Source organism: Anopheles coluzzii, chromosome 2, assembly GCF_943734685.1.
Source record: "Anopheles coluzzii chromosome 2, AcolN3, whole genome shotgun sequence".
NCBI lineage: Eukaryota > Metazoa > Arthropoda > Insecta > Diptera > Culicidae > Anopheles > Anopheles coluzzii.
Genome location: NC_064670.1, coordinates 35,400,785 through 35,424,093, shown reverse-complemented (window position 1 = coordinate 35,424,093; position 23,309 = coordinate 35,400,785). Strand labels below are relative to the sequence as shown.

Genomic DNA, 23,309 nt, shown 5'->3' with positions numbered 1-23,309 from the left:
TGTGTGCATGTGGGAGGAGCAAGACACCCAAGACAAAGAAACCGATCAGCACAGCATCAAACCTGATCGGTGCGATGATTTGTTATTGCGCATTCAGCGCCCGACGGTGCATTCAGCAACGGGATGAGGTGCATTCGTGCTCGTGATCGGTAGGTTGTGTTTTTTTTATTCATTATTACCATTATTAGCTATCGACCCACAAAGAAGAAGTACTGGCGGCAACTCCACACTACCCAGAGGCGTGAGGGTACCTTACCGGTTGCAGCATGCTTTTATAGTGCACCATTTCCTATGAAGGTCAGGCACGAAGGTCAAAGAACCCCTCCACACACACACACAATACCACCCACCCAGCTACTCCCCCCGGTCGGTGTATTGTTGACGCAATGTAAAGCCTTCGTTCGGCACCGTTTACGTCCCACCCGGCTCGCAAGGTCAGCGCGATGATTCTCGTAAAAACCAACATCGATATGAGCGTTTAATCAAAGATTCAATCGACGAGGACGCGTCAAGACGCTTGCGTGCGCTCGTTCGAGTGAGGCCGCCACATCACGGAAGGGCTGCGGATTTTAGGTCAGGTCAGGCCGGAAGGTGGGGATACATTGAAAAATGATCATCACCAGCCAAACACATGGAATTTGAACATCCATTTGAAAATCAATTCCAAATTAATAAGCATTCCACTGCTAACGCTAAAGCCGCTTAAACCGATGATCGATCGGAATTTATCGAGTAGTTTTTCATGGCCACAAACGGGGGATCTTTAGCGAACATGCCCACCATGCTTACCCGTGGCCCAATTACCGCTTCCTTTACGTCCGACACGTTGGTGTCGATGTGTAGATGGGCAGCACAGTTTTGGACACTTTCTGCTACTTCAATGGATAAACCGAAACCCGCACCCCGGCGTATCGGGTGTAACATTCCACCACCGACCGGACAGATGTGGAACAAACGGAAAAAAACGACCACCGTCATGCTCATCAAGACGATCCGCGATCGCCCGCCGCATCACCAGCAGGCAATAGTCCCGGCAGCATGAGGTGAGAATTGCAAATTTTAGGTCAGCTGACTCCCAGCACTGCCCTGTGAAGCAGGGAAAGTAATAACAAAAGTTTCCACTTTTCATCTCAAGTGCAACGGTTTGGCGTTGGTTTTGCGCTGCGGAACGGGGAAGAAGGCCGAAGGAAACACTTCCCTCCCCGTTCGATGGTACTTCGATGGTAAAGTGTCCATGGCATGGACAAGTGCGTTCCAGATTTGGGCTTTTGTTCGCTTTAAATTTTTCGAAAGGCTACAGGGCGAGTGTGGTGCTTGTGTACGGGGGCTAGTTTTACTTCAAACGATCAACCTTCAACTTCAACGGAACCAAAAACGATCATGCACACCGGGTTCGTCGCTTATGATGATGAGTCTTTCGTTGTTTGGGCTCCATTTTAGCTTCTACGCACCTTCCCGGAATGCTTGTTACATTAAAAAAAGGCCAATATTATGTGCAACAGCTCTTCTTTCCTGCCCCCCCCCCCCCATCATGCCGCTTCGCTAATGCTGCCGCTGCTTCCACACTAACCCAAAACTCATTAATAAAACGTCGGAGCCAATCGAGCCTTCCGATAAACAGCTCATAAAGCTGTCAGACGCCGTGCGCGCGAGGGTTTGTACAATTTGTTATTACATTTTAACGAGCTCCCATACATCCTCTCTAACCGTTGGCAATACTGTGTGCTTCCCATCTTCCCGCACAGCGCACGGAAGAACGTTCGGTGCAGCTGGCCGTCCGAGTGCACAAAACGCTGGAGCTGGCGGACGACAAATTCTACGTTATCACTTGTGGCAAAACAGGATTCGCAAGGTAAGAAGTCGCAGCAATTGCATCTCTTCCTACAGGCCTACAGGAACATTGCGCGGATGATCGTCGTGGAGAGACACACACACACGGTGTAGAATGCGATATTACGCCACCCGGGCGCGATTAGTGCTAATGAGATAGAAACGTGTCATGATGGTGCTAGAACGCGCGTCACACCGACACATATGCAGTTCCCTCCGCACGCATGGGAGGGAAGCCAGAACGGCCCAGAATGGCGGAACCGAGGAAAGAGTCAAGGTGTCCGTAGGTGTAAAATATATGTACATGGAATGTTTTCTGCAAAAAAAACACCGCTCACGACCCTGACGGTCGATAGCAGAATTGGCGATCGAAGCCCGGACGGACGAGGAGCGGATACAAAGTCGAAGTCGAAGGAACAATCCATAACAGTGGCCTTCATGAATATTGAAGCAATTGATGGGAACCCCCGCACACGGTGCCGTTCTTGTACCAGCGAGCGGTGACCATGTGGGGTACTGGCAAGCTCGATCCTTTCCTTATTGAGTGGCAGACACTGGTGCGTTTCGATCGCTGTACTGTACTTTCCGTTTCCGATCGGTGCGCTGAGACGTTTGCTAATGTCTTCATCAATCAAGCTCCACCGACGTGGGATTACGTGAAGAATCTACCCAAATTACTCGCTCGCCTAGATTAGCCTCACACGTATCCGCTGCACGTCTAATGCACCATTACGCTAATCTCGCTTCTCCCCCGACAGAGACGACAGCGGTGCGGTGGCCCTCAAGTTCCTGGACAGCACGGGCCGGCGCGTGCGGGAAACGGTCTACAACCGGGAGTACACCATCAAGGCGGAAGTTACCAACCCGAACGGGACGTACGGGATACGCGTGAAGAACTGCTTCGCCTTCAACAAGAAGAACATGTCCGTGGCGCTGATTGACGATCGCGGGTAAGTGAACGATTTGGCTGCCAGAAAGGCGGGATAGGATTTTAACACATTTTCTCCCCCCCACTCTCCCATCTTGCCACGCAGCTGCCCGCTGAAGAACGACACGATGACGCGGTTCCGGACGAGTGCCGATGGTACGAGCGCCACCGCCCAGATCATGTCGATGTTCAAGTTTTCCGAAGGCTCCGAAGTGCACTTCCAGTGCGACGTGGTCCAGTGCAACGGCCGGTGTCCCGAGCTGGACGAGGCGATCTGTACCGGGGACGCGAACGCATTCGTCAAGTCGGCCCGCGCTCTCGGCCAGATGGACGACGGAATGCTGCTGGCGGCGACGACCGTTTTCGTGATCGATCCTGCCTTCGCACCGGGTAACTGACTGACTGATGGACTGTTGGCTTGTAATGGCCTTTTTCAATCGATTCTAATCGCCCATTCCCTACCCTTTGCACAGTAATCTCCGCGATCTGCGATGACACTGGGATCCGTCCGCACTGGCTGCTTTGGCTAACGATCGCGCTCGGCGTACTGTTCCTGATCATGCTACTGATGAACATCTTCCTCTGCACGGCCATGAGCTGCAGCTGTGCACAGACTGAGGTAATTTTGGCCTTGTCGTACATTATACAGTATTGTTGGGTTTCATGAATCTTTCGTTGAGAATCATTCATATGAATCTTTAGTGATGAGTGATTCGAAATTCGAATCGAATTCTTCAAAGATTCATGTATATCTAAATATTCATGAAATTCCAAGGATTGATTAATCTCTAAAGATTCATGAATCCATTAAAATGCATATATAGACCCAGGGATTCATGGATGTTTAGAGATGTCTGAATTTAAAAATATTGAATTTACCCAATCCCATCTAAAACATATAATAAGCCCCAAGAACGCCAAGAATAAGAATAAAAAGCTCCAGCTCTATAAATGTTTAGAGATTCATGAATCCCTTGAGATACATCCTTCGAGATATAAGAATTTTTTGAGATTCATGAATCTTTTCAGACTCATGAATCTTTCGGGAGTTATGATTCTTCCGGGATCTTTCCGAAATCTTTGAGATTCATGAATTATTCCAACCGAGATTCAGATTCATTTAATAATCATAAAGATTCATTCGGATTCATGAATCTGAATCATATTCACCCAACACTAGCACAAAGGGTACAAAGAACACTACTAACTCGATATCTCTTTTCCCCGTTTATTCAACCCCTCCCACAGATCATCGAGAAGGAACCGTCGATCATCGAAGAGTACGATCCGTACCGAAGTTGGCACGGGTCGCAGTACGGCTCCCGGTACTCGCTGCACGGTGGCCGCGAGGGCGGCCACAACAAGGGCTACACGAGCGGTGGCAGCACGATTCACTCGAACCGATCGCTGCCGATCGATTCGGACCATTACGCGATCGTGCACAGCCGGCCCGGTTCCCGGCACTCCGGACTGCACGGACATCGGCCGCGCGGCCCACCGAGCAATATGTAAAAGCTGCGACCACAACCGGCACATTGCTGCTAGATTTTTTACGCCTCCATCCCATTTCGCGTCCCCTAAGCGAGCACGAAGATCGATTGGTTGAGTAATGATGCGCGGGACGGGGGAGGTTACACACCCGAGCACTGCATCGCACAAATGCGCACAACAGCAAACTTGTACATAACCCAACGGTGCTGTGTGTGTGTGTGTCTGAGTTACATGCAGTATAATGGTTGTGTGAATCTACACCGAACTCTCGTCACCGATCCTTGGAAGTGTCTGCGGACATGTTCGATCATCATCGCACGTCAAACAGGAAAGCGAGAACAAACATTACAAACGAAAGATTTCATTTGCACAGCGCGGTCTATTCAACTATTTAGTATACACAAGGTAGTGCACGTTCATCCATCATTTGAATTCCGTAAAAGTGATCGGTTTCTATCGCAGGATAGGATTTGCTGGAAGTTGAGTCTTTACATCCCCTAATACTAGTAGAGTTATCGCTCTCTTCCCTTTTATGTACCGATGAATTTGGGCCAGCCCGAAGACTGACAAATGCCATGTAAAAGTACGTCTTTCTGCTGGGCTGTTGCGGTAGCAACGCATTACGGAAAACAAAATTCACCTAATTAAGTTCAGTAAGCGAACGAGTTAAACACAGATATAGACCGATGCACAGGGAGGAGGGAGGGCTGCCGTTGATATAATTACCACTACGATAGGGAACGTTCACAATGCAGCCGATGGTAGGCAGGATGCATAATTTCATTACTATTCGTGACCGCAACACATCCGCCGTAGATCAGAGTTGTAAAAGAGTACTTTAATATACCATAGGTCTACTAAACTAGTAAAACTAGCCGTAAAACTAGAAGCAACCAAGCAGCTCTGGAATGCTTTGGTCCCCATATGCAAACACCCCGTAAGCATTGGAATTGGAGTGAATCGAACGGAACTAGATTAATAAAGTTAACAATCAAGCAAGTACATTTAATTCATCAGTACAGGAACACGAACAGAATTGGAAAGGAGAACGACAAGAAGAAGGAAAAAAGAGGAAAGGAATTTGCTTTTAAAGTTGTAAATTTTTGCATAAGTGAGAATAGTTAATAAAAGTACATACTAATTCGATAAACATAAGGATTATGTGCACTACTGTACGTTCCGTTCCGGCAGCCGCGACCGTTTGCTAAATGCTAATCCGAAACGCCACGTACGGGAAGTATGAAAACCGGTTTATTACATGCTAAATGTAATGTGTAATTCTTTCACTAAATTATGTTACGGTATCGATAACGCACTGCACGGCCTGTAAATAGGTGAGTTTGAGTTCATCCCTATCATCCCTATCAGCGCCCTTAGCGTCTATCTTACGAGGTAAACTTTACCTGCTACAAGCGATACGGTATTGTTGCATTTTTTGTATGTTGCCCATTGTACCGCCTTGGTACAGCAACGGCAAACATGAGTTATATCGTACACCTTAACCGCCTAATGATTACTCTTATTCTCGTGTTCCTCTGCATGAAATGAGGGGAGGGGATTCGAAAGAAGTGTACACGATTGTTGCTCGATGCTGATGCGGGTGAACAACAATTCATGACGAATTTCTTGTGCAATACAGAACTGATAAAAGTGTACTGACATGGTATTTTTAGATAGTTTGAAAGGAAAAAAACAGGATTGATTATGCTGTTCCCTACTCACCGAGTGTATGGATCTAAAACGAAAAGAACGTTTTGCTTCCTTGATGAACTGGCCCTGAGCTAAGGAACAGACTGTTGCTCTGATGGAAAAATTGAAATTACCTCCTGCCTTTACATCGACCATCCTCTCTATCTGAGTATCATCCTGTATGTTATAAAAATATGGTCTTTGTGTCCGTATGTGTGTGTGGCCTACTGGAAGGTAACGTCGCCACGGCGACTGCCCACGCGGGGCGCTTGTACTGTTCCTGCAAAAACAAACGAAAAAATGCAAACTGATGGGAGACTAATTCCTTCCTGCAGCTTGCGAGCGCCTGACTGAACACGATCAATTATTATTATCGGCATTGGCGGACGTTCTGAACGTGATTTGAATATTCTTTGCCGATCGGTCGATGGAGCTCTTGCGCCTTTTAGGGCTCTTTTCGGAACGTTCATTCGGCTCTACGATGGAATCGTCCATATCCATTACTATGCTTTCCGATGCCTGCACTCGTGTGGACTTCGATTCTTCCGCCGAAACGTCCCGACGTTCTGCAGTATCTGCAATTATCGATTTAAAAAAAAGGCTTTAAAATGTACGTTCGCCATTGTGCGTCACCATTGCAAACACTTTCTTACCTTGTTTGTGGTCAGTGTTGTGGATAGTAATTTTAAACCGTGACACCATCGAGGCCGGAAGTGCGGGGCCCTCAGGAACATCGGGCTGTTCGTCCTGCTCGTACTGGTACGCACTGTGCGGATCATCGTCCTCGTCGTCTTCCTCCATCTTGATGCGATCGTGCTTCGAGCCCGTGCCGAAACTGTCATCAAAGCTGCCGGAAGCTGCTTTCATCCGATCGTACCCGGCGGCACCGGTACGGTCCTTGCCATTGTTTTCCTCCAGCGATTTGATGTCAGCCTTGAACCGTTCCTCGACCGCCTCAATACTTTCCATCACTTCCTGTCGCTTCTCGTCCATCAATTCTATTGGAAATGAAGGGAAAATGTAAACAAACCTTTGACTCGGACACGAACGCTGCGAACGCTCGATTGCATTTTACTCACTTTGCTGCTCCTTCTGACATTCGGCCAGCTTCTTCTCCATGGCAGCATTCATCCGCTTTGGCAGGTAGAAGATCGGTGGATTGGTTTTCGTTTTGATAAAGTTCTGCAGCGGCCGTTTCGAGTTTTCCCACACCTCCAGCGCCTTCAGCTTGGCCATCTTCGTTTCTAGCGCGCGTATTTCGAGCTGCTGCCGTTTCCGGTCGGTAAACAGGCACTGCTTCTCCTTCTGCATGTTTTCCCGCTCCATCTTTTCCTGCTCCTCCAGCTTCTTCTCGATCATGGCCTTTTTCTCCTCCTTCGACTTCAGCTTCGACTCCTCCTGGGAGAACTTTTGCAGCGTGCCGAGCAGCGAGCCGAAGATGCGCCGATTGCGAGCCCGGGACCGTTCGTCCGAGCCCTGTGCCGCCACGATGTCCTCCTTGGACGGTTGCTCCTTGATGACGCGTGAAAACAGTCGCGGCTTTTCGTACTCTACGTCACGGTTCGGTGGTCCGGACAGGCGACTGAACACGGATTTCATTTCCCCCATGGCACGTCGTTTGGCCGGATTCGGGTGGCCACCGGATTCGGGGTACGGTCTGGCGTGGTCCCGGCGCGGGCCCATCGCATGGGGCGAGTCGAAGCCGAGCGAGTTTCGCTTCCGCGCATCGTAGCCCTCCTTCATGGCGAATCCCCCCTTTTTGTTGCCCCCGTTCGGTGTGTTCGGTCCGCCGCCACCGCCACCATCCTCCCGCCCATTGTTGTAAGGCTCTGCGTTGGACGGATCGCGTCCGAATATTCTTCGGATGTTATCGTTCAGCCCTTTGAGATTGTTTCTCGCACGGTCCAGCTCGTTCTGCAGGTCGTCGCACCCCTTGAGCAGGTCGGTTGCCATCGTGACCGGGCGTAAGGTTGAGTTGCAGCCACACGTGCACAAGTGCAAACGTTTAAAAATACACCGATAAGCCTAGAAAACTAGTATGCACCGCAGCATTTATCCGGGAAAACATTAGCTAAACAATTTGTTTCTTTTTTGGTTATCTTTTTTCTTCTCTCTTTTCTAATTTTGCACTTTGACAGATGGTGCAGCAGCGCTTGCGGGCTCTGCAGCGGAAATGTTTGGAACTAAATGACAGCCAACGTTGCGCGGTTTTGAAAATACCGTTTAGCACAACGTGGAGAGAAATGTGTTTTTTCTTTCGTTTTATCTATCTAACAACATAATTTGCATTTTTATGAGAAAAGCAACGTAACAGAAACATTTTGTTTGCAAATTTATCTAGAAATAAGAAAATTAAACTGCATTTAAAAATTTAGTACAAAGCATCCCAGCTGTCAGCCCTCAATTAGCCCACCACAACAAATCCTCCTGTCATAATATACACGGTCGGCAGCGCGGTGTGTTGGCAGAGAAAATCACACTTTCGCACAGCACGGAAATTCTGCCAGTGACCATCAGAGTTTGAATGAAAGTGCGGCAATATTAGGACAGGAAATCATGAGCAATCTTCCGGACGTAGAGCAGTTGAAGCTGGAGGAAAATCACACCAGCGTAGAAGGGAATGCTGCCGCCGCCGCCCCGGTCGCAGAAGACGTGGTCGATCCATGGACTGTTACCAGCTCATCCGATGCGGGAATTGATTACGATAAGTTGATAAGTATGTGCCGGGAGTGTTCGTGGAACGATTCTTACACGATACAGAATAGTTAACTAATTCAATTTCCAACCATGTTCCTCAAACCCGCCGCTCCCCACAATAGAGCGGTTCGGATGTTCACATATCGATGCGGCACTGATCGAGCGGCTCGAAAAGGTCGCGGGAAAACCGGTTCACCATCTGATCCGTCGTGGTATATTCTTTTCGCACCGTGACCTACACACACTGCTGAATGCGGTAGAGGCGGGCAAGAAGTTTTACCTCTACACCGGCCGTGGACCGTCGTCGGACTCGATGCATTTAGGTCACCTGGTGCCCTTTATCGTGACGAAGTAAGTGCGGTGAAGTGGGGGGGAGGTGTTGCCAAAGGGAACAATGATGCAAACATTCGCCTTCATTGCAGATGGTTGCAGGAAGCGTTCGATGTGCCGCTGGTCATTCAGCTGACCGACGATGAGAAGACGCTGTGGAAAGACCTGACCGTCGAGCAGTCGATGCGGATGGCGCGCGAAAACGCCAAGGATATCATTGCGATTGGGTTCGATCCGAGCAAAACGTTCATCTTTTCCAACCTGGACTTTATGGGCCAGTGCCCCCAGTTCTACCAGAACATTATACGCATCCAGAAGTGCGTCACGTTCAACCAGGTGAAGGGCATATTCGGGTTCGGCGACTCGGACGTGATTGGCAAGATCGGGTTTCCGGCGGCCCAGGCAGCACCCGCGTTCTCGACCACCTTTCCCTTCATCTTCGGCACGGACAAGCTGCCCGTGCTGATTCCCTGTGCGATCGATCAGGATCCCTACTTCCGCATGACGCGTGACGTATCGCCCCGGCTCGGCTTCCCCAAGCCGGCCCTTATCCATTCGAGCTTTTTCCCCGCCCTGCAGGGCGCACGGACGAAAATGTCGGCCAGCGATACCAACTCGGCCGTCTTCCTAACCGACACGGCCAAGCAGATCAAGACGAAGATCAACAAGCACGCGTTCTCGGGCGGGCGACAAACGCTCGAGGAGCACCGGGAGCACGGTGGCAACACGGACATTGACGTGAGCTTCCAGCTGCTGCGATTCTTCCTGGAGGACGATGCCGAGCTGGAGCGCATCCGAATCGCGTACGGCAAGGGCGAGCTGCTGAGCGGCGAAATGAAGAAGATCGCGATCGACACGCTGCAACCGATCGTGGAGGAGCATCAGAACCGGCGGAAGGACGTGACAGATGAGGTGCTTAATCTGTTCCTTACGCCCAGGAAGCTGAACTACGAGTTCACCGTAAAGCTGCCCGGCGATAGTGCGAACGGGGCGGAGGGAGCGAAGAAGAAGGGCAAAGATAAGAAGGCGGCTAAGCCGAATTAGCGACGATTGTGGGCAAATACACATCGCGGTCGGTCGCATTCAGGCATGCAATTATCGGTACTTTAGAGGATTATGATAAGGGCGGCGTCACACACGTCGCTAATCATTTTCCGCGTTCGGCAGCAGTGCTTCTATGGATTTGAACGGTACGCAAGTACCTGTTCCGCGAATTACTTCACCCCCCAAGCCACACCAACACGGAACCGGATACTTCGGTTGGTGGTGGTGCTGTGGAAACATTTATTTATTTTATTTTTAGCCGCGTCGTTGCTTTGCTTACTGCAAGTAAAACTAAATGCACGGTGATGAATAAACGTGATGAATAAAAAATAAAATTTGTGTTATTATTTTGTTGGAAAGGTGATGCAAAATGTAATTCTACAAACAAAAGCGAGATAAGTAAAAGAAAACAATTTTAAATTAATAAGAATTAAATACCAAAAAATGCTCTCAAACACATCCTTGCATTAGAATCTACTTGTTGATGCGCAAACAATTTCACTTCACGCAAAAGTTCGCCGCAGAAGCACCGCCCACACGAGTCTTTCTCTCTCTCTATCTCTGCTCACCAACACTGTCACACCCCAAGGCAGCAAGGAATCGGAAGCGCTCACAGAAAGGAAACACGTGTAGCTGAGCTGAGTGACCTGTGCTCTACCCCATGTCTTCGTTCAAAAGCAATGCGCGAAGATAAATGATCGACAAGCATTGAGAACAATAGCGCGCGCTCCTTCTACGATGTCTCATTCGATGATGTTGCTCTACATTCATCGACGGCATCGCAATGGAAAATAATAATAAAAAACGAGCGACGCGAAACGATGTAACCTCCCTCTCCAAGGCGGGGGAAGCAAACACTTGTGCACACAAAGCCCCGGGAGCTCGGAGGATGGATGACGATCGTCGCCGGATCTTCTTCTAGCGCTCGTGAGTGAGTGGAAACAGTTCGATGCAATAACAGCGTTTGAACGGAGTGAAACGAAACAAAAAAGCCTTAGAACCACCCGGCCAAGGCACGGTTTGAGGAAAAACGTGGTGCCGAAGAAAGGAGCGTGGAAATAAATAAAGAGTGACAATACATTTCCATATCGATTTTGTTACGGACACCGTGCAAAAGGGTTGCGCCATCCTTGGGCAGAAAAAAGGGTTGCCGGTGCCGGATGTCTAAGGGCGCTGGTGAAGCAAACGATCGCCACAGTGTCGGTTAGTGCCGCTCGGGAAGTGTTCGCGAGAAGTTTCGTTTTTTTTTTGGGATTTTTGTAGAAAACAAGTTGTGCTACAGTTGAAGATCGTTTGTTCACAGAATTCGGAGCGATTGCAGTGTAATGAACAAGACCTTTCGTGTATTTAAATCACAAAATAACGTGTAAATAAGGCCCCAGCAGTGTCCCCACCTGATCACCAGCATCGAATGCATAATGAACATAGCCGATCTCATCCCGATCGATCTGTCCAACGATCGCGAATTTGCTGCCACCGCCTGCAGTGCACCGTCGACAGCCGGCGGCAACGATGTGAGCCACCACCAGCACCATCGACCTTCGGATGCGGTGCCGGTGGTCTCGTCCGCCGGATACATCCACGTTCCCACGCCCACCTTTGCCACGTATGCGCCAGTGCCGGTCACGCTGCCGCCCCTCTTCACCTCACCACCGTACGAGCGACGGTATCCGACGCGACGAACGACGAACCTGGCCACCAGCAGCACGACCCTCACCACGAACACCAGCACCACCACCGGCAGCAGCAGCGAGCATCTGTACACGGTGCGACCGGTAACACCACCACCCATCGGTGACCATCTCCCCGGGACCAGCATCCCGGTCAGTGTGCTAAAGCTGACGCCACCCCGCTCGTCACCGCCTGCCACGTTGCTGCAGGCAAACGATGCGAACCGTTCGCCGACGCCCGTGTTCGCGATGGATTTTACGCGCATCGGCCACTGCGGTGCCGGAGCGGAGGAAAGTGATCGACTGGTGTCGAACGTGGTGCTATCCTTTGCCAGCCATCCGGGCCAGCCGTCGGCCACGGACGGTATGCTGAGCTTTCCGGGTGGTTCCGGGTTGAGTTTCACGGCGACGGCGACGACGATGACGACGACGACAAGTGCGACCGTGCCTACGACGAAAACGATCGCATCGTCCAGCTCATCCTCCTCGTCGGCGGCCGATGCGCTGAGCCACTGTGACGTCAGCCTTTGGCGCAAGCGTGCGATGGAGATTGAGAAAGGTAAGGGCTTGGAGAGGGCAGCCACGCGGGGGAGGGGGAAGAAAAACACCCACCTGACGCAGTGTGTACTTGCAGATTACAAAAAGTCCGCCTGCGACCGGGAACGGACCAGGATGCGGGACATGAACCGTGCGTTCGATATGCTGCGCTCGAAGCTGCCCAACAAGAAGCCGTCCGGCAAGAAGTACTCCAAGATTGAGTGCTTAAGGTGAGTTGGGCGTTGGCTTCCAATTTGGTTTGTCGTCCAGATCCATTTACAAGCGAATTCCATTTGTGCACAGGGTAGCGATACAGTACATACGGCATCTGCAGCGTGAGCTCGAGTATCCGACCACACCGTCGCCCGAACCGCACGAGTACATGTACGAGGTGGTGACGCCGTTCAACCACATCCCGACACCGGCCGGTGCCTATGCCGGGCTGGACACCAACAACAACAACCTGTCGATCGTGTCGGCCCATTCGTTTGCGGTCGTTCCACCGCCGGTTCGGCCAGCCGTACCGCAGCCAATGCTGCCCGCCCTGCCAACACCACAGCCGCAGCCGGTTGCGACGGCTGTGCCACACAACAACCTCCACCATCATCACCATCACCAGTGGTACATAGCGAACAGTGCCGATGGGTACAGCTACTACTATCTTCCCTAGCCGGTTGGGTTGAACTATTGTTGTGTTGTGTACAATTGAAATACAATTATGAACATATTTTGCGCTAGAAAGTGGAATGGATTCGTTTGGGTGAAATGTGGAGAAAAGAGTGGTGTTAAACAATCGGATTAGGAATCGCAGGGCTGTTACAGCTAGCGCGGATTTTGCGTTTCGCGCGGATTTCGCGCGTTTTTACTCTGCATCGGCGCGGTTTTTGCGGAAATAATAAAAATTATGTTCAAAATCGTCATTATTTGTTAAAAAAAAAAACTCGAGAAGGTTTCCGAGACGGAGGTATTCTCGAAAAAGAGGTTATTTGGACCATACACGCAGTAATGAAGAATGAATCGTTCAACACCGCTGAAAAGGACACCAAGGTGTTACGCGCGATAGCGCCAAATGATTTGAAGGGGTTCAGTTTGTATCGGCAGAAAATGACCGATATGGTCAATTACGCTATCGGACCATTCTTCAGGGACCTTTTCTTGAAGGATGTACGGGGAGAGTATTATTCGCTGTTGTTGGATGAGACCGAAGGAAACAACAGACTCAACGAAATGGAAGTGACGGTGAAATATTTTTCGAGCCACCTGACGAAGCTGATGTTCTTCCATCTGAAATCCGCTGTTCTCGGTAAAGTAACAGCTGATATTCTTCTGGGCAAAATTCTCGAAGGACTGGAAGCTGCTAAACTCCCTTTAGACCACCTTGTCATGATAAGCAGGGATGGCCCAAAAGTCAATCAAAGCCTTGAGCGCAAAATGAACAGCAAGCTGGTTCGAGAAAGAGGATTCCAGTTAGATGACACAGGATCATGCCCAGCCCATATCATACACAATGCTGTTATGTATGCCTTGAAAGAGTTTGGAATTGAGGTGTCTGAGTTGGCGAAGGTAGTTTACTACTATTTTGATGTACCATCCAAGTGGGAAGAATTCGAAAAAAGTTGCAAGGAAAAACCAAAAAAGTTAGTTAAATTTGTTGAAACACGTTGGGTAATGTTAGGAAATGCAGCGCAGGTCCTACTAGCGAACATAGACGAACTTTTTGCATTGAAAGCCAAATTGACTCACTCGGAAAGGAAACAAAATAGTTATCATGAAGAGGTTATTGTTAGGATACTGTCTATAAAAGGTATCAAGTCCGTAATTCAGTTTGTTATTGAGGTGTGCAGTGATGCCGAAAAGTTGATTAAATTTCTGGAAACCAATGATTTCGTACTTTTTAAAAATTACGAATATATAAAATCTTTTATGTCGTGTTGGTTAACAAACATTTATGAAGTCGAAAAGCTAGAGACTGTTTTTGAAACTAAACATTTGGACTTAGACAGTGGATTAAAAAAAGTTGACGAGATAATTTTGCCCAGTTGTTTATCTAAGTATGAGACAAATGAACAGGTCATAACCACTGTTAAAAAAGGTATGAAAAAGTATGTGGTAAAATTAATAACATATTTGCTAGGGAATAACATTCCCCACGAATTTTATTACCATCTCGTCTCATACATGAAACCTACAAAGGTTTTCTCCGTTATAGCAGAGGAAAAATGTTGAAACTAGCTGAAATGGTCGATTTTAAACTCGACCAAGTTCGTGTTTTTGAAGAAATTGTGGTACTAAAAAATTTGAAGCATTCCCTTCCACCTTATAATGATAGTTTGGAGTTTTATGCTGTTCTTTTCCGGCAGCATAATTGCATTGAACTCAGAAAACTGTTCCAAATTGTCATCACCATTTCCTATTCCAATGTCCCATGTCATTATTAATTGTGTAACTGCAGTTGTCATCACGATCTTTATGATGATGATAAGATTTTTCTTTATATACTATAATTAAAATTAGAAAAAATATAAGAAAAAGTCAACATAGGTTTGAGACACGCGCGCGTGGATATTCGGGATCTATTTGGGGGAATTTAAGGTTTGCACACGGTCTGGGAGGTCACAACAGGATTCACTCATTGATGATTGTAAGTGGCCAATTCCAGATACATTAGGTTCACCTGCTTCGGAAGGTAGTGCCCTAGAGCCAATCATTGGCACTAGTGGAACTGGCCATATGCATGTTGCAGTTGTGTTCTGATAAGTAGTGCGCCGGATCCATTAGTTGGTTCTTGGCGAGCTACGTAAGGGATACATTAGATTCTCCTGCTTCGGAAGGTAGTGCCCTGGAGCCTGCCATTGGTGCCAGAGACCCTGGGGCCAGCGGTTGGCACTAGTGGAACTGGCCATATGCATGTCGCAGTTGTGTCCTGCTAAGTGGTGCGCCAGATCCATTTATTGGTTCTTGGCGGGCAACGTAAAGGATGCTAGGGAATACCATTGTATTCGATGGAGTATGACCCGTTTTTTCTTGATGAAACTATGTTGGTCATCTTGGGTGTGTGTATGACTCGAACAGTTCCTCTGAGAGTTTTCCGATGCCACCACTTGCTCGTACAAAATATTTTAATATACCTATCAGAGTAATATTATCGTAAAGATACTTCCGTCCTGCTCAAACCTATGTTGGGGAAAGAGGTGGAACTTCCAAATTGGTGATGACAGAAAAAAGCTCATGTATGTCAGAACTCTTCAACCATCGAAAAAACATAATCAATGGATTGCAATTTTTCCACAATGATATAGAAAAGTTTATTCCACCAAAGGAATTATTATTAAAAGCAAAACTGGCTAGGCAAACACACAACGAAAAAATTTAAAAAGAAAAACAAGAAAAGAAGAATGCAGATTTGGGATTGAGCAGCAAGAAAAAGGAAGTTGAAGAACACAACAATGTAGTTCCCTGATTCAACAAAAAATTCCCTGTTTCAATAATTATATGTGTTGCTTTCGTATAAGCGCGGAGTTTAAGTTTTGCGCGGACATGGCGCGGATTTCAAAAGCCTGGCGCGGATTTCGCGGTTTTTAAATTGTGACTTCTGTAACAACCCTGGAATCGATAGTACGTGGGAAGGATTAAAGAACTTCTCATTCCGATGGAGAGCACCTTCAACCTTTCAGGCTGAATTTCATGATTATAAATCAAAGGACGTCCTTATCCTTACTTCCTTACGCTGATTAATTGATCATACCTCTTATGACAAAGACCTGGAAAGTATCGTAGTTTATTTCATTGAAATTAATGGCAATTAAGTCTAATCATTACATAAGAGTTCGTTATTGAGGGCCATTTTAACGTTACCTCTAGAATGAGTGAAAATTCAAACCTCGTTTTGACTAGAAAATACTAACTGAATATAACAAAAATTTCTACAGCTTTCCTTAATTGAATCTTGATTTCGTCTTTCAAAAGCAAATATTTAAATGTTGATTAATTAGTCACAAAAACAAGCTATTGATTTGAACCTTTACAGTGACATCGCGGACCGTGTTACAGGCTTTTGAGGGTCATATGTGGCCTACCGGCCGTAGTTTGGAGAGTCCTGGTCTATTCGATAGATGCGTCGGTTCGTAGGACGAATTTCGCACCAATTCCACGTTACCACAGTGGCACTTTCACATGTGTCGCCGCAGCAGGGCTGCAAGGACTTGTTAAGTACCATGCAATCGGAACAAATCTCGGAACCTATTATAAACTGGCATAACACCATAACGAAAAGCTGGTGATCTAATTGGTAAACGCACCGGACTCTACCAAAAACCTAAAGTCGTTCTATTTCCAACACAGACATGATCACTCGTACGATCAAATGAGCGTATATGATCGATCGTATTTTTTTAAAATCATATTTCAAAGAAAAGGTTAAAAACTGATCACCATTAAATTCTGCAGAAAATAGCATGATGAGAAACGCTGGGTAAACATGGATGTGCATCATCGTGGAGTGGGCAAGATCAGTTGTAGTTTTTTTGAACGGTAAACGTGTTTGACTTCCAATTTTACGTTTAAAAAATAAGTAAAACAACAACAAAATAAAAAGCTATTTTATTATCACTAGTTCAATTGGACAGGATACAGGACTGCGCAAATAAATTTCAAAGATCCCTTTTACTCTTAAGAGTACGTAGAAAAAAGGGCCTCTTAACCCAATTAAAATGAGATTCTTATGACGACCCATTAAGAGACCTAAACTCAAAACCAAATCCATACTAGTCCTGACACCAATCCGCTACAAATTCTGGTTCAAGAGCTGCACATAACCTAATGCCGGTCCTGGATCTGATACTGACCTTATACCGGTCCTGGAGCCGATCATGAATCCATACCTGCCCTGGAACCTATCATAAAACCATGCCGGTCTTGGACCTGATACTGAACCTATACTGGTCTTGGAACGTATCATGAACCCATACTGGTTCGGGACGGGTCATGAACCCATACCGGTCCTGAAACCTATCATGAACCCATACCTGCCCTGGAACCAATCATGATCCCATACTGGTCCTGCAGCCGATCATGAATCTATACCGGTGCTAGAACCAATCACGAACCCATTTCGGTCTGGAAACTGATGCTGAACCCGCACCTGTCCTGGAACAGATACTAAATACATACAGGACCTGGAACTGTTATTGAACCCATACTGGTCCTGGAACCACTCATGTATTCATATCAGTCCTGGAACTGAAAGTAAACTCATAAAGGACTTAGCACTGATTCTGAACCCATACCGGTCCTGGAACTGATCATGTACCCATTCTGATCCAGAAATAGCTCCCGATTTCAATTATTTTCTAGAACAGTACCTGGAACTGTTCCGGATTCGGAACGACACCTGCACCGGGTATGTTACCGATAAAATTCCAGTTCCGGTCACTAAACCATACCAGGTACAAAATTTGGAGCATACGAATAGTGTAAGAATTAGCGTAGGAAATAGCGTAGGAAATTTAGTAGAATTTGTATAGTGATCTGACAATATGATTTTTTTTAATATTTACCATACCATAAGGAATTGATGCAGTAAATATTTCGATGCAGTCCACGAAACCCTTTATGCTGAACAATGTACCTTTCCCAGCAACGGCAATTTAAAAACCTCGGTGTAGACCCGTCTAGTACTGCATCTAGCCGGACCGTATGCTGCTTAGAAGATAGTTTAAACGACCCTTAAGCCCATTGCATTTGCAGATGCGTTTATTGCCCGGTCGCTTCAGTTGCGTTACATTCATCGTTCAAGTTACACAGGCACAGACAGCTAGCTGCTTACCGTCATTCGCCGATTTCCTTCGTACTTTTGGCCCGTTTGTTTTGTACCTTTTTATATGCAGCCAAATAAAACTTTGAACTTTAAACGCACAGGATGGGACGTCTTAAAGGCCGAGATAGGCAGAGCAAAGAAGGTTAGTTAAATGATGGTGAAAGTGTTAAAATTTGCCATTCAATTTGCTTATTCTATCTCATAATTCAAGTGCAAATAGCTATCGTTAAAAATGAGCATAATTCACTTAACAATCAATTAATGTTTAATCAAATGCATAAATGTAGAAAAAGGCAAAGATTGTAGAAGAGCAATGACCACCGGGGGTCGGTCGGTTTGCGTGATTTATGTCGTCCGGCCGGTAGCCTCTTAGGTGCCGATCATAAACCCTTTTTATGACTCATCGATGCCTGCGGGCTGCGCTTCTGTTATTTTCTCCCACTTTAGAGATAGGCAAGAAAGCTTGCATTCGCGAGCATAAGCGATTGATGAAGATGAACGTTTATTACGATCATCTGCGCCAGCTGCTACACATTCCAGCAAACACCTCGAAAGTCCTGACACTTGCGTAAGTATTTGAATCGCCGTCGTAGCTTAACAATTTTCACTCACTGATATTCTCCTCCTATTTTTTTTTGTGTGGCTACAGTCATACTGCGATGTATATCGATGTACTTGAGTTTGTTTTGAACACGGATCGCAACGCAAAACGCAGCGATGGGACTGAAGAGTCGGCCGAAAAGTCAAACGCTGAGCCAGCGATGGACTGCAACGGGGAGACAGCGTTCCTGTTGCGTGATGACTTTCGAGCCATTCTTCCTGCGGATGATCAACAAACGCCTTTTACCGAACTGCTCCATAAGTATCCGTACATACAGAAGCTGTTGGCCGGTGTAACAAGCATGCCGCCGGAACCAGCAAACCAGCTCGACGACGATGACTGTAATGTATACGACGAAATAATTCCATCGCTCGTTGAGGTTCAGATGGCAGGTTTGAAGGTAGAGTGTGAAGAACAGCCCGTAACTGATGAGAAAGTAAATAAGCAAATCTTTACCGATCAAACCCCTGCCACTTCAAATCTGGACGAAAAGAACTCCGAACAATTTTTAATAAAACACTCCGCCCAAATGCAAAGTCTACGATTGGCACCGTGGAATGCGTCCAACAACCACGAGCTCGAATGTTTGCTGATGAGTGAAAACGAACAGGACTTGGGACTTGTATTGCCCACCTTTCCGTCGCTCGTAAGCAGCATTCAAACTCGTCGGGAGGGTGAAACGTCCTGCCCGAACGTGACGCCACCCGTACTGCAGCTAAACGAGGACATGCTTACCCTGGAACCGCATGAAAGTGAGTGGGAATTGCCTGAGGATGTTTCGGAGTTTCTGCTCGACCAATGGAATTTGGACATGGAGCGTTCTCTGGAACTAGCCATGGATTATTAGACAAAGGACTCATAAAGGCGATCCATTGGATCGCAAAGGTAAAATTGCGTGATCTTCATCGTGCCAAGTAGAGAATGTATTTCTTGTCGAAACAATTTGTTCCTTTTTGACAACCTCGCAAACGAGCGATAATTTTAAATTAACGGTCACAGCATGATCAAGTTCTTTCAGGGTTTTTTTTTTTGTAAGCCTTTGATTGTTTTGTGAAGAGGGGCAGAGGCAATTGTAAATTTAGTGTCTTGAGTATTTAAAGGGAAACGTACGGCTATTTTGTACTTAAAACCCGTTTTTCATGTTTATCGAAGCTTAATATTCCATTAATTTTACCTACAAGGTACAAAGATTCAACGTATTGTTCATATAGTAAACACATTGCCTCACAGATAGCCAGTCAATAGCCAATAGCCAGTCGATCAAAATTCGTGAAAGTGCAGATCACTCCATATATAGTTCGCGAACGGGATCTTTCGTCAAATTGCTGTTTTTGGATTTATGGAGCTAAACATTAAACATCATCAAATTTGCCATATTTCAAATTTACTAAATACTAACTTACTAACATATTTCTTATTTTCAAGTGTTGGAAGTTTGATAATTTTTAACAAAATTTTCTCAACCTTCACTTTTTACCGTTAGGGTTTACTCAATTTTTAAACTAATCCTGCCTAACAAATGACTAACAAAATATATTTCAATGGAGAAATTTCATATTTAATTTTAACAAAACATCTGTTCAAACCCGCAACACAACGAAATGGCACTTCTCTCTACTGATAAACATGAAAGTCTGTAGCTTAAATTCAAAATTTGGCGCGAGCTATGTATTAATATGAAGGTAAAATTTGGCATTTTTCTGATAAAAAGGAGTTGAAATATGAAGTGAAGGATATTTTCGAACAATAATGCTAGCAAAAAGGCGGTAAGAAAATCCCAGAACGATAAGATTAGCAAAAAATGTAGTTAACGGTCTATTCTAGTCCCTGTTCTATAATTGTTCTAAAATCATTTGGTATTTCGATCGTGATGTCGTGCAAATTGCATACTATTGGGAGCTATTTAAATCGGGAAGATTGCCGTTTCTAAAAATGACAAAGTACCATTTTAAATTCAGGTTTTTATGAAACGAACAAAACTATAAGCAGTAAAATTGTTTCTGCGCTTTGTACAATATTATATAAAATATATGAAACATTAAAAAAACTCCTCTTTTATATACTTATATTATTTTATTTATACTATTCTTAGATGAGATCTATTCTAATTGTATTTTTTTGAAACCATAAAACTTGTGGTAAGTTTCATGGTTTTGTTTTTTTATAGTTTTCTATAATTTTTTCTTAGATTTTTATAGGTTTTACAATAGTTGAGATGAGTGTTTTAAAAGTATCTATTAGGGGACGGAATCAAAGACGGCGTAAAGAGTGGTTCTCGAAACAGGATGCTTAAATTTTGGTGCTCTTCCAGCATTTTCCCGGACGCAGCGAAGGCCGCTCTGATCTGTTCAAACACATACTTGTTGTAGACAGATTTCCCAGTGTTTGTGCGATTGAAGGGCTCTGGGAAGTACACGATTGTGGGTGGATGGAAGGATGGGATGCAACATTTGAGAGTGGTTTAATATTGGAAAGCGTAGCATTAATACGGCACTTACCTTCAATGAACAGATGGTTGAATATGCCGAGGCCCGACTGATCAGCGGCGTTCCATTTGCATTCCGAGCGGAGCAAAATTCGACCCATTCGAATGGAAATCGCGTAGTTGGCATAACTGGAAAAATATAAATCCCCTTTTCAGACTATAGCATTGACCATTTAGATTTAAAATAAGAAACTTACTCAAATTCAGCATAGTATTTGAAAAATTTTAGCAGCAGTTGCCCGAGTGTGTCTGAGTTATCCGACCGGTGCGGAGCAATACGTTCCAGTAAGTTGTTGGTGAAATTTTTCTTCTGTAAAGAAGGGCAAAGCAATTTCGTCTATTCGACCACGTTACACGCTACACCCGACCGCATACTTACGCAAAACTTTTCCGGAAAGATGCGATGCAAACATGGTATTACGGCAGGAGTGACACCGCACTGAAGGAAGTTGAGAACCATCAGCACGAGCGAGTAGCTGGACATGGTGGAATGGATCGGATCGTTCAGATTATGGTGCTGTGCCCACAGCTTTATGACCAGTACCAGCGGTCGCACACGTTCGTCCACTGGAAGGGAAATTAAAAAAAAAAACATGTTCCATCATCCAAAACCAACCACCTCTTCCGCCAGCAATGTCGCCAATGCTTACATTGAGCGTAGCAGTTCAGCAGATGAGTGTTGCGTATACCAACGCAATTGTTAATGCTCAGATCGATGTCGATGTTTTCCTCCACGTGGCGAAAGCGTAAGATCGGCACCTTGGCCCTTATCAAATCGAGATGCTCAAAGCTGCAGGTCGGCAGCGATTCGATGAAGCTTTTCACCCGCAGCAGATTGTTCAGCGCTTCCGTGCGCGAATCGCAGTACGTGGGACCGTCGATGTCCACGATGCACATGTCCATGTCGGACGTGTCCGTGCCGAAGCCCGAAATGGTGCTGCCCATCAGGTACAGTTCGTGCTTCTGCAGCCAGGACGACATTTGCCGGAAGTAGCCGTACAGCATTTCCCACAGGCGCATCTTCTTTGCAAACGTTGCATCCGACTGGCGGTTGGCGTGAAACATGACCCACATGTCCTTCGAGAGCGAATCGCCGGGCCCGATGAGTAAAGGGGCGGTTAAGGTAGGCGATAGTTCGCTCGGTGAAATGGTACGGTTTGTGGGAGTTTTTGTGCTCGAGCTTGCCACACTCTCCTTATCGCCGTTGGCTACATACTCGTCAGCTGTCAACTCCATTGCGTGCCCATTGTGGATCTGGTTGGTATCGGTGATGTTCAATTCGTGCATTTTTCGCCCGAGCGCATGTGTTTCATCGCGCGAATCTTGCAGATAGTCTCGTTCACTTCGCCCAGTAGGGTTATCCGAATCGTGACTTCCGCCAGACGACATCCAAGCGCTTTGCTTGCGTTTGTTCATCAGCTCTTTGTGGTAGGTGTAGCCAAATTTGAACGAGAGCCAATTGTGATGGTACCCATAGCAACGGAGCAGGTTGGCGAACGTGTGATTCGCTTGGTAGGATGGTTCTACCGCACTCTTGCTTTCGCGAACGCGCTCGCCATACATTTTCTCGTTCCGTGCGAAATACATGTGCTGGCGTACGTCGTTCAGAAAATCGGCCGTATACTTGTATCCGGTAGAGTTGGACGTTTTCGGTCCATCGCTTCTGAACACTTGCTGCCCAAAGTAGCGCAGATGCGAACGCAGCGGATGTGGATCCGTTGGCTGGTACGCTGCGGACGATCGATTGGACGTTCCCAGAAGGTTCCAGTCTGGGGTGTGACCGTTGGTGCAACGAAAGCCGTTCAACCTGATGGAAGTTCTTGGCTGTACCGTTTCCATTCGCAGATTGAAGCTGCCCGCTTTGGTGCTTGCATTGGAGGAAAGCGTGGCCGTAATCTTGGGACAGTTCGAAAAGGACGCCTTTCTAACCTTTGTTCTGCCCATGGACGGTTTTGTGCGTGCTTTCGTGGCAGGGATCTAATTACCAGCTGCTGTCTGAATTTGTACGGTTAGTTTGAACGTAGAACGTAACTTCTGGAATACTTTAAAACATCTCTACATACCTGCTTTATGACGAAATGACGCTAATGGACTCCACCCAGTAACATCGATTCAGACGATGCGTTCGATTGCTTCCGTTAGCGTTGGAAAGACTTCGACAAATGGTTTCCATAGGCTGCTGTGATTAAACA

General features: G+C 46.5%; 5 protein-coding genes across 8 annotated transcripts in view; 3 read left to right on the top strand and 2 right to left on the bottom strand.

Moving 5' to 3' along the window:
- The window catches only part of LOC120948525 (uncharacterized), a 44,005-nt gene extending 38,601 nt beyond the window's left edge, over positions 1–5,404 (top strand). For all 4 annotated transcript variants that reach the window (XM_040364951.2, XM_040364948.2, XM_040364950.2 and 1 more), the window contains exons 4-8: positions 1,746–1,852; positions 2,589–2,780; positions 2,865–3,148; positions 3,232–3,377; positions 4,007–5,404. In XM_040364951.2, coding sequence (XP_040220885.1) covers positions 1,746–1,852; positions 2,589–2,780; positions 2,865–3,148; positions 3,232–3,377; positions 4,007–4,270 — 993 coding nt within the window. In that variant the 3' untranslated portion in view covers positions 4,271–5,404. The remainder of the gene's footprint in view (positions 1–1,745; positions 1,853–2,588; positions 2,781–2,864; positions 3,149–3,231; positions 3,378–4,006) is intronic.
- A 74-nt stretch (positions 5,405–5,478) lies between these two features.
- LOC120948524 (pinin) lies at positions 5,479–8,066 on the bottom strand. Its single transcript, XM_040364947.2, has 3 exons — positions 7,018–8,066; positions 6,592–6,936; positions 5,479–6,513 (listed from the first exon to the last, which is right to left on the bottom strand). The coding sequence occupies exons 1-3, from the start codon at positions 7,889–7,891 to the stop codon at positions 6,299–6,301; spliced, it is 1,434 nt and encodes a 477-aa protein (XP_040220881.2). The 5' UTR covers positions 7,892–8,066; the 3' UTR covers positions 5,479–6,298.
- A 297-nt stretch (positions 8,067–8,363) lies between these two features.
- LOC120951090 (tryptophan--tRNA ligase, cytoplasmic) lies at positions 8,364–10,344 on the top strand. The gene is made up of 3 exons (XM_040369613.2): positions 8,364–8,654; positions 8,758–8,986; positions 9,058–10,344. The coding sequence occupies exons 1-3, from the start codon at positions 8,495–8,497 to the stop codon at positions 10,007–10,009; spliced, it is 1,341 nt and encodes a 446-aa protein (XP_040225547.2). The 5' UTR covers positions 8,364–8,494; the 3' UTR covers positions 10,010–10,344.
- Positions 10,345–10,511: 167 nt separating this feature from the next.
- LOC120949815 (mucin-5AC) lies at positions 10,512–13,083 on the top strand. The gene is made up of 3 exons (XM_040367346.2): positions 10,512–12,238; positions 12,314–12,446; positions 12,520–13,083. Exons 1-3 carry the CDS (start codon positions 11,428–11,430, stop codon positions 12,884–12,886), a joined length of 1,311 nt encoding a protein of 436 aa, XP_040223280.2. The 5' UTR covers positions 10,512–11,427; the 3' UTR covers positions 12,887–13,083.
- Positions 13,084–20,750: 7,667 nt separating this feature from the next.
- On the bottom strand, positions 20,751–23,295 carry LOC120952212 (poly(A) RNA polymerase gld-2 homolog A-like). Its single transcript, XM_040371424.2, has 6 exons — positions 23,181–23,295; positions 21,768–23,112; positions 21,497–21,684; positions 21,315–21,427; positions 21,131–21,246; positions 20,751–21,035 (listed from the first exon to the last, which is right to left on the bottom strand). The coding sequence occupies exons 2-6, from the start codon at positions 23,059–23,061 to the stop codon at positions 20,857–20,859; spliced, it is 1,890 nt and encodes a 629-aa protein (XP_040227358.2). The 5' UTR covers positions 23,062–23,112; positions 23,181–23,295; the 3' UTR covers positions 20,751–20,856.
- Between the last annotated feature and the right edge of the window lie 14 nt (positions 23,296–23,309).

Excerpts from the sequence above, each read along its gene's own strand:
- LOC120948524 (XM_040364947.2), bottom strand. The coding sequence starts at position 7,891 with ATGGCAACCGACCTGCTCAAGGGGTGCGACGACCTGCAGAACGAGCTG. Across the intron at positions 6,937-7,017 it reads ATGTCAGAAGGAGCAGCAAA|AATTGATGGACGAGAAGCGA; the intron begins GTGAGTAAAATG and ends CATTTCCAATAG. Across the intron at positions 6,514-6,591 it reads CAACACTGACCACAAACAAG|ATACTGCAGAACGTCGGGAC; the intron begins GTAAGAAAGTGT and ends CGATAATTGCAG.
- LOC120951090 (XM_040369613.2), top strand. The coding sequence starts at position 8,495 with ATGAGCAATCTTCCGGACGTAGAGCAGTTGAAGCTGGAGGAAAATCAC. Across the intron at positions 8,655-8,757 it reads TGATTACGATAAGTTGATAA|AGCGGTTCGGATGTTCACAT; the intron begins GTATGTGCCGGG and ends TCCCCACAATAG. Across the intron at positions 8,987-9,057 it reads GTGCCCTTTATCGTGACGAA|ATGGTTGCAGGAAGCGTTCG; the intron begins GTAAGTGCGGTG and ends CCTTCATTGCAG.
- LOC120949815 (XM_040367346.2), top strand. The coding sequence starts at position 11,428 with ATGAACATAGCCGATCTCATCCCGATCGATCTGTCCAACGATCGCGAA. Across the intron at positions 12,239-12,313 it reads TGCGATGGAGATTGAGAAAG|ATTACAAAAAGTCCGCCTGC; the intron begins GTAAGGGCTTGG and ends GTGTACTTGCAG. Across the intron at positions 12,447-12,519 it reads TCCAAGATTGAGTGCTTAAG|GGTAGCGATACAGTACATAC; the intron begins GTGAGTTGGGCG and ends ATTTGTGCACAG.
- LOC120952212 (XM_040371424.2), bottom strand. The coding sequence starts at position 23,061 with ATGGGCAGAACAAAGGTTAGAAAGGCGTCCTTTTCGAACTGTCCCAAG. Across the intron at positions 21,685-21,767 it reads GCTGAACTGCTACGCTCAAT|TGGACGAACGTGTGCGACCG; the intron begins GTAAGCATTGGC and ends TTTCCCTTCCAG. Across the intron at positions 21,247-21,314 it reads AAATACTATGCTGAATTTGA|TTATGCCAACTACGCGATTT; the intron begins GTAAGTTTCTTA and ends ATATTTTTCCAG.